This window comes from Anoplopoma fimbria, chromosome 8, assembly GCF_027596085.1.
Source record: "Anoplopoma fimbria isolate UVic2021 breed Golden Eagle Sablefish chromosome 8, Afim_UVic_2022, whole genome shotgun sequence".
In the NCBI taxonomy this organism is placed as follows: Eukaryota; Metazoa; Chordata; class Actinopteri; order Perciformes; family Anoplopomatidae; genus Anoplopoma; species Anoplopoma fimbria.
This window is the reverse complement of record NC_072456.1, coordinates 5,009,235-5,027,100: the sequence shown is the minus strand read 5'-3', so window position 1 is coordinate 5,027,100 and position 17,866 is coordinate 5,009,235. Positions and strand designations below refer to the sequence as shown.

General features: G+C 41.1%; 1 protein-coding gene across 1 annotated transcript; it reads left to right on the top strand.

The window, feature by feature from the left end:
* The first annotated feature begins 6,081 nt into the window (after positions 1-6,081).
* On the top strand, positions 6,082-17,252 carry crispld1b (cysteine-rich secretory protein LCCL domain containing 1b). The gene is made up of 14 exons (XM_054602642.1): positions 6,082-6,348; positions 10,312-10,430; positions 12,031-12,163; positions 12,536-12,651; positions 13,378-13,478; positions 13,743-13,910; positions 14,022-14,082; positions 14,217-14,283; positions 15,295-15,425; positions 15,596-15,639; positions 15,741-15,813; positions 16,245-16,314; positions 16,750-16,883; positions 17,149-17,252. The coding sequence occupies exons 1-14, from the start codon at positions 6,082-6,084 to the stop codon at positions 17,198-17,200; spliced, it is 1,536 nt and encodes a 511-aa protein (XP_054458617.1). The 3' UTR covers positions 17,201-17,252.
* Positions 17,253-17,866: the final 614 nt, after the last annotated feature.

Below are 17,866 nucleotides of genomic sequence, written 5' to 3'. Positions count from 1 at the left end.
GGTGGAAAAAAAGATTATTAACTTCTGTTTAAGTCGCAAAAATACTCAAAGTAAAATAAATAGTTGTAAAAATGTACCGTAAGTATCAAAAGCTGTTATTATGCAGCAAAGTTGCACTTTTCAGTATTACATTAGCCTATATTATTATTATTATAATCATCCCAGTCAAGGGTGACACAGCCCCCCTACCAAAAGTGATCCTCAGGGCCCTGTTGAAGTCCTCCAGCTGCTCCCAGTTCAGGGAGGACTGCACTTCCACGTAACGGTCCCTCAGTGAAGTGAGTAGTTGAAGTGAGTAGTTGAAGCAGTGGCGGTTCCTTCATGTTGAACTACCAAACACGGAGTTTTTTTTGAGTAGTTGTTAAGTGATAGGAAAAATGAATACATTTTCTATGAGGGTTTATGTGCTCGCACAAACGACGTATCTGTCTGACCAACATTCAAGAAGATGGCATGTCAAGTGCAATACTGTAGTATCCTGAGAGAAGTGCCCTTTAGTCAGTCCTAATGCGGAGAAGAACGATAAACAGCTAGGACCCCTAGACCTGAAAACATCAAGCAAGTGTCAACGAAAGGGGAGAAGGCCTTGATCTTTTAAAAATAACTGGTACCACAGAAAAACCTGAGCCGGCTGTGATGTAGCCAATTTTTTTGGGTGCCTTCTCTTCCACAGAAAACAACACGGCAGAGAGCAAAGTTATGCAACATCTGATATTCTCAGAGCAAAAAACTTGGACAGCTGTCTACATATTTAGGCTGAACATTGCTACACAGCTGGATTATCGGACAGTTTTGCCAAATGAGGTGAGCAAGAACCGCCACATTCAATCCCATCCAGTGTGTGAGTTTTAAGTCGGCATTTTTGAGCTAGCTTTGCGTTGAAAAACCGAGGGCTTCGATTTTGTGGCAAGTTGGATGAACCTGAAAACGGCCGTCCAAGACGATTCAAAACGAACTGTTATTATGCAGCAAAGTCCAGGCTGACGAGACCACCGATGTCATGCACTTTTCAGTATTACATTAGCTGTAATCATCCCAGTCAAGGGTGACACAGCCCCTCCACCAAAAGTGATCCTCAGGGCTGAGTGGGATTTCGAGTTTTTTTCCCGTTCTGTTGAAGTCCTCCAGCTGCTCCAGTTCACACTGCACATCCTGTACCAGCAACTCCACGTTGTACCAATAATGATTAATTAAATTATGCCAATAATGATTAATTAAATGTAAGTCTAGTCCCTCAGTGAAGTGAGTAGTTGAAGTGAGTAGTTGAAGTGAGTAGTTGAAGTGAGTAGTTGACAGCATGTTGATTAAGAGAGGATTGGGGTCGTGGTAGTTTGGGAAAAGCCAGACGGATCGAGCGACTGGCCTCGTCCTCAGCGGGGCACTGCATGTTCCCCATAGTGATGTGGATTTACCAGTCGGACCTGGACATCATTAATAAAGTCAAAGTGGGATTGTGACGTCGAGTCTGCGGTTACTTATTATCCAGCTGCCCCCTCCAACATGTGAGTTGCTGTGATGTGTCTTTTACGTTTGTTTGACCTGTTTACTCATCTTGCCAAATGCACACTGACATGCACGCTGACACAATGACACACTGACTGACAGTTGCAAAACAATAACAAATAAAAAATACTTCCATCAGACACATATGAGAGAGGAAGTATAGTTACAGATAGTAAAGGTTTTATTCATACATGGATAAGAAAAATTCAGCCAGTAACAGACAGTGCAACAGTGTGTGTAGTGCAGAGATAGACACAACAATAATAGAAGTCATGTTTTTATTACATAACATTCACTACTTTACATTCATTATATTAGATCTGTTTGTTTATTTATCATGCGTTTTTGATTATCTACTATAGTATAAGTAATGTGCAGTCATTTGGCACCTTTTATACAGGTGAAAGAGAAAAGGTGCAGCAACTTCATGCATGAGATCCAGCCCAACAAACACAACAACATTTTTCCTTAAGTGTGTCGTCAGGGCAACTGACTGAAAGGTACACAGAAAAATTCCTTTAACTCACCGGAAATTGAGTTTGTATGAACTTCAGGTCTAACTGAAAAAGCAATGCTACAAATATTCCATCCCAAACATTTGTTCGGTGTTGCAGGATGAGATTTATTCACAGGCGTCTGTTTAGACAGTTTGTGAATTGTTTTGTTGTAATTTGTGTACATTTTGTGTTTATTTTACCATATGTACCACCCCTCCCCCTCACCACCACTTACATGGTGGCCCTTGTCTCACATGGGGGTTGTGTGTGACACAAATTCAATAAATGAATTGTAAACCAGAGGTCGACTCAGAGTGCTGTAGAGTGCAAAAGCTTATGGCAAAAACAATTCATTTTTTTTGGTTTTTTGTTTAGGGCAAAGTGCCTCTGTGGTGTTTGATTTCTTTAAGAATGTCATCAATTGAGAGTGTAAAATTGGAATTTCCTCCCTGAAAGGTACTTGTGAAGTGTCTGACCTGTAAATATTTGAAGAACTGATCACCTGGGTGGTGAAAGATGTAACTATTTCTTGAGTAAGAAGAATTTTTTGATCCACTCAGCATTTCTGTGCAGCATCTCGACTGGTTGCCCATCAACCTTCTGTTGAGAACAACTGAATCAAAAAGTTATCTTTTATACTTACCACTGAACGTGTATGGATTAAACCAACAAGACTCACATGTTCAAATACTCAAGCTTTACACAAAAACATTTTTCCCAGTGTACGCCTTGCATCCTGGATATCTCCTCATCTTCCAATCATGTTTGCTGTGTGATAACAAAATATAAAATTGGTCTTTTTTTAAAAGTTTGTTTTCCATACGTTTAAAATTCTTCTTAAGCCAGGCTGCTTTGACAATGCCACTGACTGCAAACTATTTACAGTAGAGTCGATGTTTGCTTGGATGTTTTTCTGAAACTGAAGGTGGCACTTTAAAGAGCTTTATTTTGAGCTTAAGCACAGCAGCCACATGAGGAGATCATGGTGGTATCTCCATGGCAGACAACAGCTGGACAGTTGAAATGCTCCACGAATCACTTCATGTGAGAAAACTGTATCTATCTTGTCTTTGACTCCGTTACAAAGGTGTTGGACACCACTGCATGGCGTGCACTACTCAGCTCAAACACCACTGTAACATAGATGTCTTGCTGAGGGATGAAGGTTTTCCTCTTTGTTTTACTGAAAGTCTCTTCTTCATCCAAGAGGGGGCAGCAGATGCTTGTAGAAGTGATCACAAATGATCAGACATGTTGAGAATATCCTTGAATCATGACATATAATCATCAAAGCAAATCAATGCTATCTGGCAACTAAGTGCACATAGTAATAATAATTTAAAACTTTGGACTTTAACTGATTTTTAAGTAAGTGGAATACGGAGGACGCTGGTATGACAGAGAACAAAAACGCTGTATAAGATAATAATAATAATAATAATGGATACAACTCAGCTGGCCAGACTATGTCATTTTGTAATAAGTAGACACGGCTTAGAATGTAGAGTTGTTGCTGAAACGACTCGTTGATTAATTGATAAGTTGATGGCCAGAATTAGTCGGAAACCAGGAACAACAACCGATCAATCCTTTCATGTAGTTTTTACAGCAAACATGGAAAACATTCCCTGGCCTGTGTTCTCACTTGTGAGTCATTTTGTCTCCGGGACATTTTGATGGACATTTACTTTGGCAATGTCAGGTGCTAATAGATGGGTTTATGTGGAAGTAGATTTAATATACTGTGTATTTACAAGAACCTATAAAAGGACAGTTTGGTAAATTGGTGGACTCTTTGTTTTCTGTTCGAAATGCGGCATCTATAATACAGGCCATGACAGAATGTGATCTCAATGTTACGTACACTATCTTACTGATAATCATTTCCCTCACACAGCAGACCCATGGCTTATGCTGTGACTTGTTGCACAACGGTGTCGTTCCACCTTCTGTTTGCTGTTATTTACATTGTTTATATGTTTCTCCACACTTCTCCCCCTTGCCTTTGGACCTCAATGCCAATTCAAAAATTCTTCTTTGTGCTGACGGACACTAGGAACCGGGCATGTTGGAGCAGAGGAAAGAGACAGAGAGACAGCACTCACACACACACACACACACACACACACACACACACACACACACACACACACACACACACACACACACACACACACACACGTCCCACAAACTTTCGCAAATGTTCTAGTGTATGTAAAAGGCAGATGAATCAGTGCTTTGTGGTCCTGTCACAGGGGGAATACTGGCCACCCTGCTGGCTGCTGCTGCCATTCTCTCACACACAGCAAAGGACCTAATGTGATCTCAGATCAGCCCCAGATGTTCATGAATGAGATGGTTGATGCATTTGTGCAAATTATTACATTACATTACATTACATTACAGTCATTTAGCAGACGCTTTTATCCAAAGCGACTTACAGGAACTTATTATAACTGTATAATAATTTCCCACTATGTTTTTGCAAGGACACCATACAGATATGACTGCAAACTGTGTTCCTGTAGAAAACACACAGTGACACCAGAAGAAATGACTCCACTAGTGTTACAATATGAGACGAAATGAAATGTCAAAAGTGCATGTTTGGCTTCTTTATCCTTAGGAATCTTTATTATCTATTATATCATATATATATATATATATATTATGAGCTATTTTCTACAGCCAATGCAGCCAATAGCTAGTTTGACCGTGGTATCCTGTCAAACAAAAAATAAAAATAAAACAATTTTTTTTGTAACAGGAGTGGGTTGCTGTCATAACATCCACAAGTTTACCTTCACGTCACTTCTAGTATGATCAGGTGCCTCCTCAAATAGATCAACCCTGGAGTTCCAAGACGTGTGTGTGTGTCTGTGTGTGTGTGTGTGTGTGTGTGTGTGTGTGTGTGTGTGTGTGTGTGTTGTTCGGTGGGGGGTGCGGTAAGGGGGCCCAGGCAGCAGGGTTCATGGAGGCGTGGTCCCGGGCTTTGCGCGTTGCTAAGCTAAGCGCAAATTTGGCATATAAACGCAAAATGAGTAGCGGCCCCAGGCAGCGCTGAGCCAGCAGAGGAATTCAACAGGTTCCTAGAGACATTTCTCCCTCTGTCACTCTCCCAGCGCGGATGTACCAACTGCATTGCACTCACTCTGTGTAATGGATGGAATTAAAGGCTCCACGGATTGGAAGACGGTCACTCTGCAGTAATCTCTGGCATCTGGAATATTGCACCTGGGAGATATTTCGATCAGTTTGGCGCAATTTAAAAGGTAAACTTTCAGAAGTCTATGCACTATGACATGACTTAGGTAATAATATTAAGGACCTGTGTGTGTACATTTGTCACCCACAAGTGAGTTTCTAGTTTAATAACGTTTTGCATTTTAAAAGTAGGCTATAATATTTTTTTACAATACCCTCTATAATGGAACTTTTTAAAGGAACTTTTTTTGTACAAAATACATCAGTGGACTATTTAGTTCTCGAAGTGATCATTAAAAGGGAAGATCAAGAAAATAATTTAATTATATTGTATTTGTTTATCAAAAACCCTACCTCCCTCCAGCGCATGTTGGCAAGTACAGTACAGTAAATCACGCATGCGCACTTAATCTCGTTCGTGTGAAACCTTGGTTCACACTGGTCCTACTGTGCGTAGTGCTGCAGTGACCTGCAGATGCACCCAGGCTGCTGGAAGCTGTGTTAGCCTTACTGTTTGAAGTGAAGTCCCCTCATGATCGCAGCATTATTTAAACAGAGACAGAGAAGAGATTCAAGGTGCCTTTAGGCTCCTTTATGAAGATGCTGTAGAGTAGGTCAGCTTGCTCAAAAGTGGAGAAATGAATGTTTGCACTGATTGATGTAAATTAAGCCTCAAGTCCATGAAAAGGCACTAAATAATGAGCTACTGTTATAATGAGCTGTGGTGCAACAACAGCTGCGTGGAAACTTTGTTTTCATGTTCATCACTGCAATAAAGCTGAAATCCAAACTCATGCTATTCTACTTAAACATTCCCTCTCTCTGTTTTGCAGACATCAAAAAGTGTTCTTCATTCGGCAGCAGCATTCGGCCCGTCATGAAGAGGTCCCTTCCTTTCCGGGGTTGGGTCGGAGCGGCGAGCCTGTTCCTGTGTTTGACCCAGACCGTCCTGACCGTGGTCCTCCCCAACTCCACTCAGCTGGAGTCCATCCTGGACAAGTACAGGGACAGGGATGAGGACTGGTGGAGGGCCAGGGCGAGGGGGAGGAGGGCCATCAGCGAGGGGGACATGCACCTCATCCTGGACTTGCACAACAAGCTCCGGGGTCAGGTCCACCCTCCTGCCTCCAACATGGAGTACATGGTAGGTGCTGAGGACACAGCTGTCGGTCAGATGCTGTAGGTAAATCTCATTACAGTGGAATACGTATTATCAGTTGTCTAAACTACGAACCATCATACATTTTTGTTTTTGAACACCATCAGTATTAGTTAAAGAGTCAGAATTCAATTTTTCCTGAGAGTTAAACTGCAGCAAAACTAGTTCATTTGGATCAAATATTTACTAAAGGCCGTCCAATCATAGTTTAGCAACCTTAACGGAGCCCTGAATTATTTTTCCTCTGGTGGCGAAGTCATGACTTGCTCGGGAAGTGAGATTGGTTAGGGTTAAGCTAAAAATGTCAAGGTAAGCCAATCAGAGGCAGAGTACGGCGGGTCATGCCCTCGCCAATCGAAAGCTTTGGCTTTCTAAACATGAAGCGGCCCATTGGTCTCTTTTTTAGCCCTTTAAGTAAACCAAAAACAGCCGAGTAAAAATGTATGAAGTGGGTTGCACAGTGTTTTTTTCTGCTCTAACGTAAGCTGCAATCGTTAGCATGTTCTACTACTTCCAGGGGCCAAAGAGCACATCCTTCACTAACTTGGTTACATTTGTTTGTTGGGTTGCTGGTAAGAAAAAAACGCGTTCACCACTGTGTGTTAGCCAGTTCTGGATGCTATCAAAGTTTCGGCTAACGGAGGAGCTCTGTCCTGCTCCTATTGGATTTGGCTAAGTTTACACTCAAACATAAACCGATACGGCGCTACATTTGCCAAACTCATCGCCTAGTCCACATCCCATGTAATCTCAACAGACAAACAGGTAGAACTGACTAGCTCTACAATGCAATACAACAACAATTCTGTTTTATTTAAACCCATGTTCTCTACACATCATCACGGTAAGGATTGCTGATGTTTGTCTGTTACTTACTAGCCTCGTTCTTTAATAACTTTCCTAACCCAGACTGCCGGTGTAGCTCTGCCAGCTAAAGACAGTGGAGTAGGGAAGGAAAGACGGAGAGAACAATCTGCGATCCAAAGCCACCATCTGGCTAGCTGCAGCATCTGCCCTCCTGCTTGCCCAGCCTCGCTGACCCCTGGCCCATTTCCAGGTTTCACCCCTGCAGTGTTGTCCTGCCCTCTAACTCAACCAACCTTCCCTCCCTCCCTTCCTTCCTGCCCTGCATCTCCTTACTCTGTCGCTCCATTCTTCCTCCCGCTGACTCTCTTTCTCCCTGCCTCGTTGTTTTGCCGTCCTGATCTTCGGCCTCACAAGCGTTCCCCTCGGGCCTTTTTCTTCGCCCGACTCACTCAAACCCTGGCCGAGTTCGATGTTATCTTTTGTTTGATCCTTCCGCACATCTCATTTTGGGTGCCACGGTGGTGAATCTATTTCAAACACATCGAGCTTCGCCGCTTGAAGTGTGGGGCACGGGAGAGTAAATGTATGTTATGTACACTAATCCAGTGTTTCTTCAGCAAGGGATAATATTACTGATGATAATGATGTGGTAAGGCCGGGGGGCTGATGAGGGCCAAGTATTTGGTTTTCAGATTGCAGGATTTGGAGGCCAAAGGGTCTGCACTTTCATTGCAGCTCTGATTTCTTAATTTCATAAAAAGGCCATTCGGCAAATGCCTTTAAAGCACTGTTACGTCTGTTTTAATCTAAAGCACGTCATCTCTTGCCCAGCAGATTTGCCTAAAACCTATTTTAAAGGTTCCCATAATCACAAGCACTGGTAGGTTGAATTACAAGCATTTACGTGACACATTTTGCATATGTTGAATTTCCAAAGCATTCGACCTAAATCTGCTGCTGTAAGACTGCATATCTTGCACTCAGTTCTGCAGTAAGGGTGGTCCTTGCAGATGGTTGGACACAGCTCTGTATTTTGGGAACTTAATGCTCTTTGGAATTTGCAGTCCATCTTCCTCTCCGCTGGATAATTGAGGGTGAACAGTAACAAGAACACAGAGAGAATAATGAGCTGGCAGAGATCATTAGTGTCCGCTGTAAATTGTTTGCAGTGAAGGCTTGGTGTTGAACTCAAACTTCATCATAACCTGTAAGAGTTGTGGCACATGGCCTGTGCAGATGGGCAGTATTGCCTTATATGTAGGCTTTAGGGGTCAGTATGCTTAAAAAAAGTCTTCACCATCTTGGTTTTTGGTCATTGCCATTTTGGCTTTTTGCAACCAGTGGTTACACAAGAGGGGGGGGAGTACAACCGATTGCTTAATACAACATTTAAGGCGACCAAAAAGGTAATAATTAATGGTCATGACCTGAAACTGAGTTAAAGACAGTTAAAGTTAAAGACAAACTGGACATCACAGTGGTAATCCTTAAGCATACCCTGCTTTATGGTCTATTGGACTCTAAATGGATCATAATTTACTAAATGAACATCATGCTGCATAAACTCATGTTTAAAATGTTTACTGAGGGAATAAATCAAGAGAGAAGTAGTCAGTTTCTTATAGACTTCTATATAATCAGACTTTTTTTTGAAACCAGAGGAGTCGCCCCCTGCTGGCCAGTAGAAACAATGCAAGTTTAAGGCACTTCTACATTGGCTTCACTTGGCACCTGTAGCAACAGGCTTCCACCAATGCAGTCCCATGGGATATGTCAACACAGTGCTGCTTTCAATCAGACTGCCCAGTAAAGGCTACATCTCCCTTCTGCCCTGCAAATGTTTGTTCCGTCTCCCATTCACTTCAACTGAAACCCACACAACAGGCAAATTCAAGCATGCGTTTCCTGTTTTGAATTTTTTGAACAAACAGCCTTCTCCGTCATTCTTTATCTGGTGATTACAATCATTACATTTTCCAAAGTGCTAATGTAGTCCTAATTTTACTGAAAATACATTCACCAAAATCGGAATAATTACCATGCTTTCCAACAATAACAATATAAGGTAATGATCATGGAAAAATACAGTATCACATGGCCACCTTGCAGGAAGTTAGAGCAGAAAACCACCACAGTGTTGGTATCTCAGTCACAGCTGAATGGGGCCAGAGAAGTAAAGGGTCATGATGTTATGAACAGTAAGCAGCGCCACAGTGAATGGGTACAACAGAGTGCACAGTGTGTACCAAACATATGGAACACATTATGGTGGTCAATCAGAGCAGTTACAACTCCACACTTAAACATTATCCTGTTCGTTTTTTGACGAGTGATCGCCGTAATGCAACCAAACAGCACGCCAGCCACGGAGCACACTGCACCTATTCTTCTCCCTCAACACAGTCAACAGTCAACTTAACTTTGCCGCAACATTTAAATTGCTCAATCCTATACCCACGGTCTGCTTTGTTCAAAATAGGTTTCAGGTATTTTGACTTCAATTGAGTTAAAATCATTTTTTTAGGGTAAAAACAGACGCTCACTGTTTTCGTTAGGTTTTATTTATCAGCTTTTTGTTTTACGAGACCAAAACTTACTGGAAACAAGCTATGAAACAACCACATTGAATAGTAGCACGAGGCTGCAAGTTGATGTGGTGGTGGTGATACTTCTCTGTTTCCCTTCTCTCTCATGTATGTGTCTGTGTGTGTGTGTGAGTAAATGTGTGTGCTTAATAGGAGAGGCCTAGTTTTGACTATACTGTGTTAGATTTGCGAGGGGCATGCGTACAGCCACTGTAGCCTTAAGGAAAGAGCAGGTTTACTCTGCCTCAAGAATTTAAGATTCCTTTCAGATTGGTTTCACAGGAATTTATGGTAGGTACGTTTACTCAGAGAGGATGATGAGATATCTGAAAAGATGCAATGAGTAGCAATTAAGGCCACAACTACAATTAGTGGCCACTTAGCCCACTTAAAATGAGGGTAATCCAGAGTAGGCATGTACTAATATTACTTAAGCTAATGCTTTAGGTACCAGCTACATTTTTTTTAGCTACTTACCGTATCAGAGTTCATCTCTCTAGAGGCAAATTACTCTCTAACCAAGATCCTGTGTGATGTTCTGTGTGTGCTCCTCAAGGTATGGGATTACGAGCTAGAGAGGAGCGCGGAGCACTGGGCACATACCTGCCGATGGGAACATGGACCGAGCCACATGTTGACACAAATAGGCCAAAACCTTGGAGCGCACTGGGGCAGGTGTGTATGTCAAAGAATTGGAGGGACCTGTGTTAGTTAAACTATGTTTTATATGCATTTGTTATCAGAATACTTACAATATGCATCCTTTTCCATGTTGGTGTGATGCCAAATTTATTATTTACAACAAACAAACCGGACAACTCAGACTTAATGTATTCTGTTGTTCTTTGTTGTAATCCTAGTTTTTGTGTGAGCCTTTTTATCTTAATTGTTTGGTTCACTCTCACGGCTCTGACCAGTTTTGTTAGCGGCAACAGAAGACATAACTTTCAGCAAAAAAAAAAATCCACTCTACGCTACCTGTCCAAAAACAATTACCGTATTTTCCGCACTATAGGGCGCACTGGATTATAAGGCGCACTGTCAATGAATGGTCTATTTTCGATCTTTTTTCATATATAAGGCGCACCGGACTATAAGGCGCATTAAGCGAAACAAAACAGTCAGTCAGTCAAACTTCCTCCACTTCCGTACCATTGATTCATTAATGTTGAATTCTCTCGCAGCTGCTCTATTTCCATGTTCTCCTGCGTGACTGACAGCCTTGAGTTTGAAGTCCGCGTCGTAAGCGTGTCTCTTGACAGGAGCCATGTTGGGTCCTTATCCACACACACTGTAATATTATGGTGAAGCACAGTATGTGTTACTCCGCGATGCTCCTGACTACGGTAGCCGTGATGCTGCTAGCGGTGTGGCTTTGTAGTTTACCAAAGTCGTACTAAAACATTTTGACAGAGCGCCGTGTACCACACAAAATCGCTTCCAGGTCAGTAAGCACAACCAGAATTAATCCATATATAAAGCGCTCCGGATTATAAGGCGCACTGTCGTTTTTTGAGAAAATTAAAGGCTTTTAAGTGCGCCTTATAGTGCGGAAAATACGGTAAGTGTAACTCAGCCAGGCATGCTGGTCTCATCCAGATCTGTTAGGTGTGTAAATACGGGACTGTTTGCGTGCACGTTTGGCCTTAGCAGGTCAAAATATGTCACTGTTAGCATGTTTTGTTTGCAGCTTGTAATGCTGCCCCAAAGTGGCTAAAATAAACAGTAAATAACGACCATGGTAGATATATTTTCTTTAAGAACTTAGTGTATGATTCGTAAATTGACTTTCTCCTCCTGGTTGTGTCTTTAAATAAGACCCATGCACACCACACAGCTGTTTTCACCTAATGTGGCTACTTAGGCCTTTTCTCAGAACGAAAGGTTTAATTAAACCTGTGGATGTGTTCTGCCTCTTCATGTTGTGGCAACAACAGCACAGGTGTAAACAATAAGAATAACGTTGGCTGAGCTCCATTGAGTGCCCGGTTAAGCAATGCGTTCTAAGCAAGCGTGCACAATAACAGGACCATGGTAATGGTTCAACTAAACTGACACCTGTGCTTTCCCTGCTATGGCGCGTTCAAATGGTTGCTGTGAAATTGGCTATTAAAAAAAGGCAAGACTTTTTGCCTTTATTGGTTAGAATTTATTTTGCCTCCAACAGTGTACTTTAGCTCCTTATGACATAACTAAACAAACAAGATTGCATTTATATAAATGTTTGGTGATTTAACATAAAGGCTACAGTATAACGCCTTCTGTTTGACTTCAGGGACCGCCCCCCTACCTACCATGTCCAGGCCTGGTATGATGAGGTGAGGTACTACAGCTATCCCTACTCTCAGGAGTGCAACCCACACTGCCCGTTCAGATGTTCAGGACCTGTTTGTACTCACTACACTCAGGTAAGAAATGTTTTTATCTCCATATCTTAAAGGGTTAACAATTACTTGGGATCAGTTTAGGCTTTTAGTAAAAAAATGTATATCAATTTGCCATATGGGGGAGAAAAAAAATCCCACTACCCTAAATAAATGGCCGTGCAACTGCCAATGACTGTGAAAGATGTAATTTGGCATTCAGAAAAGAGGGCACTTCAACATTTTACAAAAAACTGTCTTGAACTCCAAATGCTAAAGTGCCATTGGTTAAGCTATGGCGTGACGATGATGGTACTTGTGCCTAACGTTGCCTACCCCTGGGCTGCAAGCCCCAACAAATATGAGATGACCACTGAACACATCACTTTATTTGTGTTTATGCGTTTCAATTTTCAGTTGGTGTGGGCGACTAGCAATCGTATTGGCTGTGCCATCAACGTGTGTTACAACATGAACGTGTGGGGGATGATCTGGACTAAAGCTGTCTACCTGGTCTGCAACTACTCTCCACCGTACGTTTTTGCTTGTTTCAATACCATGATATACAATATCCTCCAAATAACAGAGGTCTAAAATTAAAATCATAAATGGAAATCAGATTCCGTTATTTCTATATTTATTGGTTATAACTCCAAACAATAGATACCAACAAGATATGAATGGTACCAAAGTCTGTTTACGTGTGTTGGGACGTACCATTGTACATGAGTGAAAGATGTTCAAAGTCTGATGGATTATCTCAAGTGATGTAACATGAAACGTCATCAGTTGAGGCTGAAGACTAGAAGTTTGAGAATGAAAAAAAAAATCTGGGGATGCGGACCTAGAATAAAGTAACCTAGCCCCGAGACTACATTTGCCAATTACCATAACCACCCCAAGTCTCCAACCGAACTGTGGCATTCACGTTGCACTGTGGGTAATGTAGGCACCAGGGTTTGACAAGGAAGAGGAATGCATGAAATGTTTTTTATTTACTGTCCATCTTGAGTCCATCAATGTTATGACAAGTCCAATGCTAAATTACATGCATGAATGCAGTTTCACAAACATAATATATATTTCTTAGCAGCAACAATCATTTCCACTGGATTTATTCATTACATTACAGCTCCATCTCTTGCTTATGAAAAACATCAAAATAAATCAGATTATTTGTCAGAATCTTAAAACATTGTTTATTCTAAAACACCACTTTTTGTCAGTTTTTTCTGAATTAATTTGGATTTTTATTTCAGGGGCAACTGGTGGGGTCATGCTCCATACAAATATGGATCTCCCTGTTCTGCCTGTCCAGCTAGCTATGCTGGAGGCTGCAGGGACAATCTCTGCTACAAAGGTGGGTCTCGGTCTCGAGTTGTGTGTTGTTTTATGTTTTATCTCCTTACATACCTTTGTACCTACCCAAAATTGTTATCTATAGTTTTACTGAAACTACATGGGTTATTTTAAGTAGTTCACAACATTTGGCAACCCCATGGAAAGTCCTCCTCCTGCCATGATTTTGTCACGGCAATATTGTTTTTTATGTGTCAAGTGTAACATTAATACAACTAGTATCAATGTAAGACAAAGAAGGATCAAATCTAGTGCATGTTTTCAGACGGCGGCGTTGACAGGCGTCCAGCTCCTGAGATAGAGGAGACCAACTATATTGAACCGGAACCGGAACCAGGGAGGGACAGGGAGCCCCAACCCAGGGCCCAGACACCAAACCCTTCGCCCAATGACAACCTAGAGAGGAACCAGGTCGTCAGCACGGAGCAGATGTGTAAGGACTGCTCTCACCGTACCTGTCTGAATGATGCAGCTTTGAGAGTGAACATTATTACTAGTATTTAAAATGAGATTATGAAAAGCCCTTGTTTGTTTGTTGTTATAGGTCAACATGTCGACTGTGAGACCAAGCTGAGAGATCAGTGCAAGGGGACGACCTGTAACAGGTAAATGCTCACAAACGTCGTGACACTGCAACGGACGGATGTCAAATAATGCTGTGCATGCAAATGCTGGGAAACATCTGATGTACCGAGATAGTTGAGAATGAACAGTTTACTTTAATGTCTCCTGTCTATAGATATGAGTGTCCGCCAGGCTGCCTGGACAGTCCTGGCAAAGTGGTTGGGTCTGGATATTATGACATGGTAAGGGATCCCCAGAGACCATTTTTTTAAACTGGCATTTACCTATGTATCGACGGAGAAATTCACGTTTCTTTTAAAGTTGCCATGAAATCAAATTAGATGTTTAAGTTGTTTCATCACATATGTATTACGCTGGTCATCACTTTATCATTTTTCATTCTATAAGCATTCATATCTACTTTTTTCTATGTTTATCTGATCATTAGGAATTATTTTATTCTATCGCATATTAAGACATATTACTACTTTGAGCATCTGTTTTGATCAATATGAATTATCTTTATTTCATTTTTACATTCAACATTTTACTACTTTTAACGGCGCAAGTTTTTGTCAATCGCTTGTAAAGCACTTTGAAAGACATTTGATTTGTTTGAAAGTGCTATATAAATAAAGTTTTATTGACTAAGTCATTGACCTATATGGCCCAACAATGACAAAAAAGTATTTTATAGGTATTCTTATTGATATTTCAGAGTAAATTTAGTGGAAAACGAAAAAAAAATGTTGATGACTGATCCTGCAATTGTGGTTGGATATAAATTCATACCAATGAACAGATAATAATTTAGGTGTGACACAAGATTACCATTGGGGTACATCGGCACCATCACTGGGATGAGCCTTTGCCTCTCCTCCAACAGTGGCACTGTCCTTTTTGGATATCGGCTCGTACATGCATGGCCTCACAGCGGAGGCAAAAAAAGACATCTTGATAGTTGTCGGATTTTGCCATTTCACTCCAGTCAGACTGGTTGGTGAAATCATAGTGGTGGCGAGAAGGAGCTAGAAGCTACTGTCAACCTTTAATTTGGTGGAGGGGGACGTTACGCACATTCAGCACCATTGGCTACTGTTAACACCAATCAAAATCTGTGACAAGCTCCTTCTTAGCTTTCTGTTCTTACAGGAAACACCAAAATATGTAGAATCAAATAGCACTGGTTTCATGGGAACTTTAAGATATACCTTGCCGGCCATTAACATTCACATCTTTGTCTTTTACTGCAGCAATCCAGCGTGTGTGGAGCTGGATTACACTCTGGTGTTATTGACAATGATGGAGGATGGCTGGATGTGACCAGACTGGGTAGAAAGCAACAATTCACCAAGTCATACAAGAATGGTATTCAATCAATTGGGTATGAATCAGTCTTTTTAAATAGTATTGGTACTTAATCTATTCTATTATTTTGTAAAAGAAAGTGAGTTTAATATAGTTCGGATATAAATGTACTCCCTTTATGGGCACTAATGATGCGTGGCTTTGCAGCACAGACCATACTTTCATGCAGCTTCTTTAAATTCACAGGAAAAATAGAAGCGCAAATTCCTTCAAAATTGATACGGTGCCTGGTAAGCATACAATCCTTTTTCAATTTGAGGACACAGATACAGTAGCATGTCGTCTGTATACAGAAACACTGTTATTTTTCTTTTTTTTTCTTTTCTCCCAGTCAAGGCACTATCATGCGACACCACTGTTGCACTTTTCTGCCCTTTCAAGAAACCTGTACGACACTGTCCAAGGTAACACTCTGCTTCAGATTTATTCACTCGGGAGACTGAAAAACATCTCAATGTTTGCGTTAAACCACAATCGTCTGAGCCAATGAATCATAGTCATTGTAAGTAGTAGGGGGTTAGCTGTTTGGCCTATGTAAAAATCAAAGAAAAATAGCAAAACTAGTCTATAGCATCAATGAAGGAAAATTTGCATTTGCAGAATTTCCCATAAGATCTTGACAAAGGTTTCTTGGTTTGCCATTTAGAATCTTCTTTTATTTACATTCCAGCAACCTGTAGGTCTTAAACTCTGCCTTAATAGTGTTAACTCAACCAATGGGATTTGTTTGGCCTCCAGATAGCTCTGTCTTTAAGAAAGTAAGAACACACAGTACTTACAGTGTATGTGGTGAAAATATCCTTGGACCTAAAGTGAGCTCTGGCTTTTTCTTCAGGTTGTATTGTCCCAGGAACTGTCTACGTGACAGTCGGGCCCGAGTCATTGGGACAACATACTACTCAGATGTAAGTTCTTGTCACTCAGTTTTCATTAGTTGACTTTTACAGTCTCTCATTGATTTTGTTAGAACTTTTTGTTGATCCTGTTAACAACATTCACTATGGCTTTACTCAAGTGCAAATGTCTAGTTTTACACCATACAACTTTAGCCCTGATGTTCCACTTACTGAGCTCCCCTACAAAAGCCCAATACAGAGGCAAACCAGGCATGTGTAACAAACGCTGTTTTGGGATTCTACCAGTGATTTCACTCTGATTCATAAAATACATATAACAACCCATTCTAAAAAGGCATCTTCTTCTCCACACGTAGAGGGACCATTTGAATTTTGATGATTTAATGATGACGATAAATGTCTAGAGAACAGTGGGAATTCTTCTTAGGGTTTGTTTCTTATAGGAATGATGGAGCAACCTGTTTTATTTTTTATTTTTTTTAGAAATCCAGTATCTGCAGAGCAGCAGTTCATGCTGGAGTGATCCAGAATGAGTCAGGAGGGTACCTCGATGTGATGCCTGTGGATAAAAGGAAGCAGTACAGTGGCAGCTACCAGAATGGCATCACCTCAGAGAGGTATGATTACAAATGAAGTACATTATGTACAGTGTATATAGAGAAGAACTAATGTGAATATATTTACATATTTTCAATGTATGTGTATTTAATTTGATATGGAGATAGACCTTGTTTGGAGTTCAGATTTTTATCTGCAACTACCTTTGTCAGTGTGCAAATTTCAATTTTAGAATACATATTTACATCAAAACCCATCATTGCTGTGGGAAACAACACGTACATTTACCACCACTCTGTTCACTGCCTGCCCTTCTTCTTCCAGCCTACTGAACCCGACAGGTGGGAAAGCCTTCAGAGTGTTCGCAGTCATCTGAAAAACCATTCTCAAAGGACGGAGCACCATCCAAAACAGCCACCTCACATCCAGCCAACCCACTCATTATCATATTGCAACCTGAAATTACATTCAGTCCTACTGTAAATAATTCGGCTTCTGACACTTAAAGTGTAACATGGCTTTACTCAAGGTCTCCCCATTTGAAGTTTGGTCATGAGCGAACCGGTGTGCAATAATAACTCAATGAAGGATGTTTGGTGAATGATGCTCTGGGATACCTTTTGCATTACATCTCTCCTACATTTCTAGTGCTGACCGTGACAACCACATTGGGCTGCCATGCATCATTCTGACATGATATCATGACTTCATGTTTTTCACTTAAAGTAGAACATACACCACCAGATTTAGCACTGCTACAAATGCCCACCACAATTTCAGAACGTGAAGGTCAAAATATAACCTCAGAGATTTTACCAAAATAGTTTTAGATGTAGTATGCAGTCAGCTCTATGTAGACACACACAAGCTAAATAATGGCTCAGTCAGATACAGAGTCATAAAATCCGTTAAGACGTCTTATGGGAACAAGACTATTAGGCTATTTAGACAAACCATCTGAGCTGAAATGAACTCCTTGCGTATTTGACGCCCATCACACTAGCCCAAATCACCAACTTGTATATATATGGAGGACCAAACC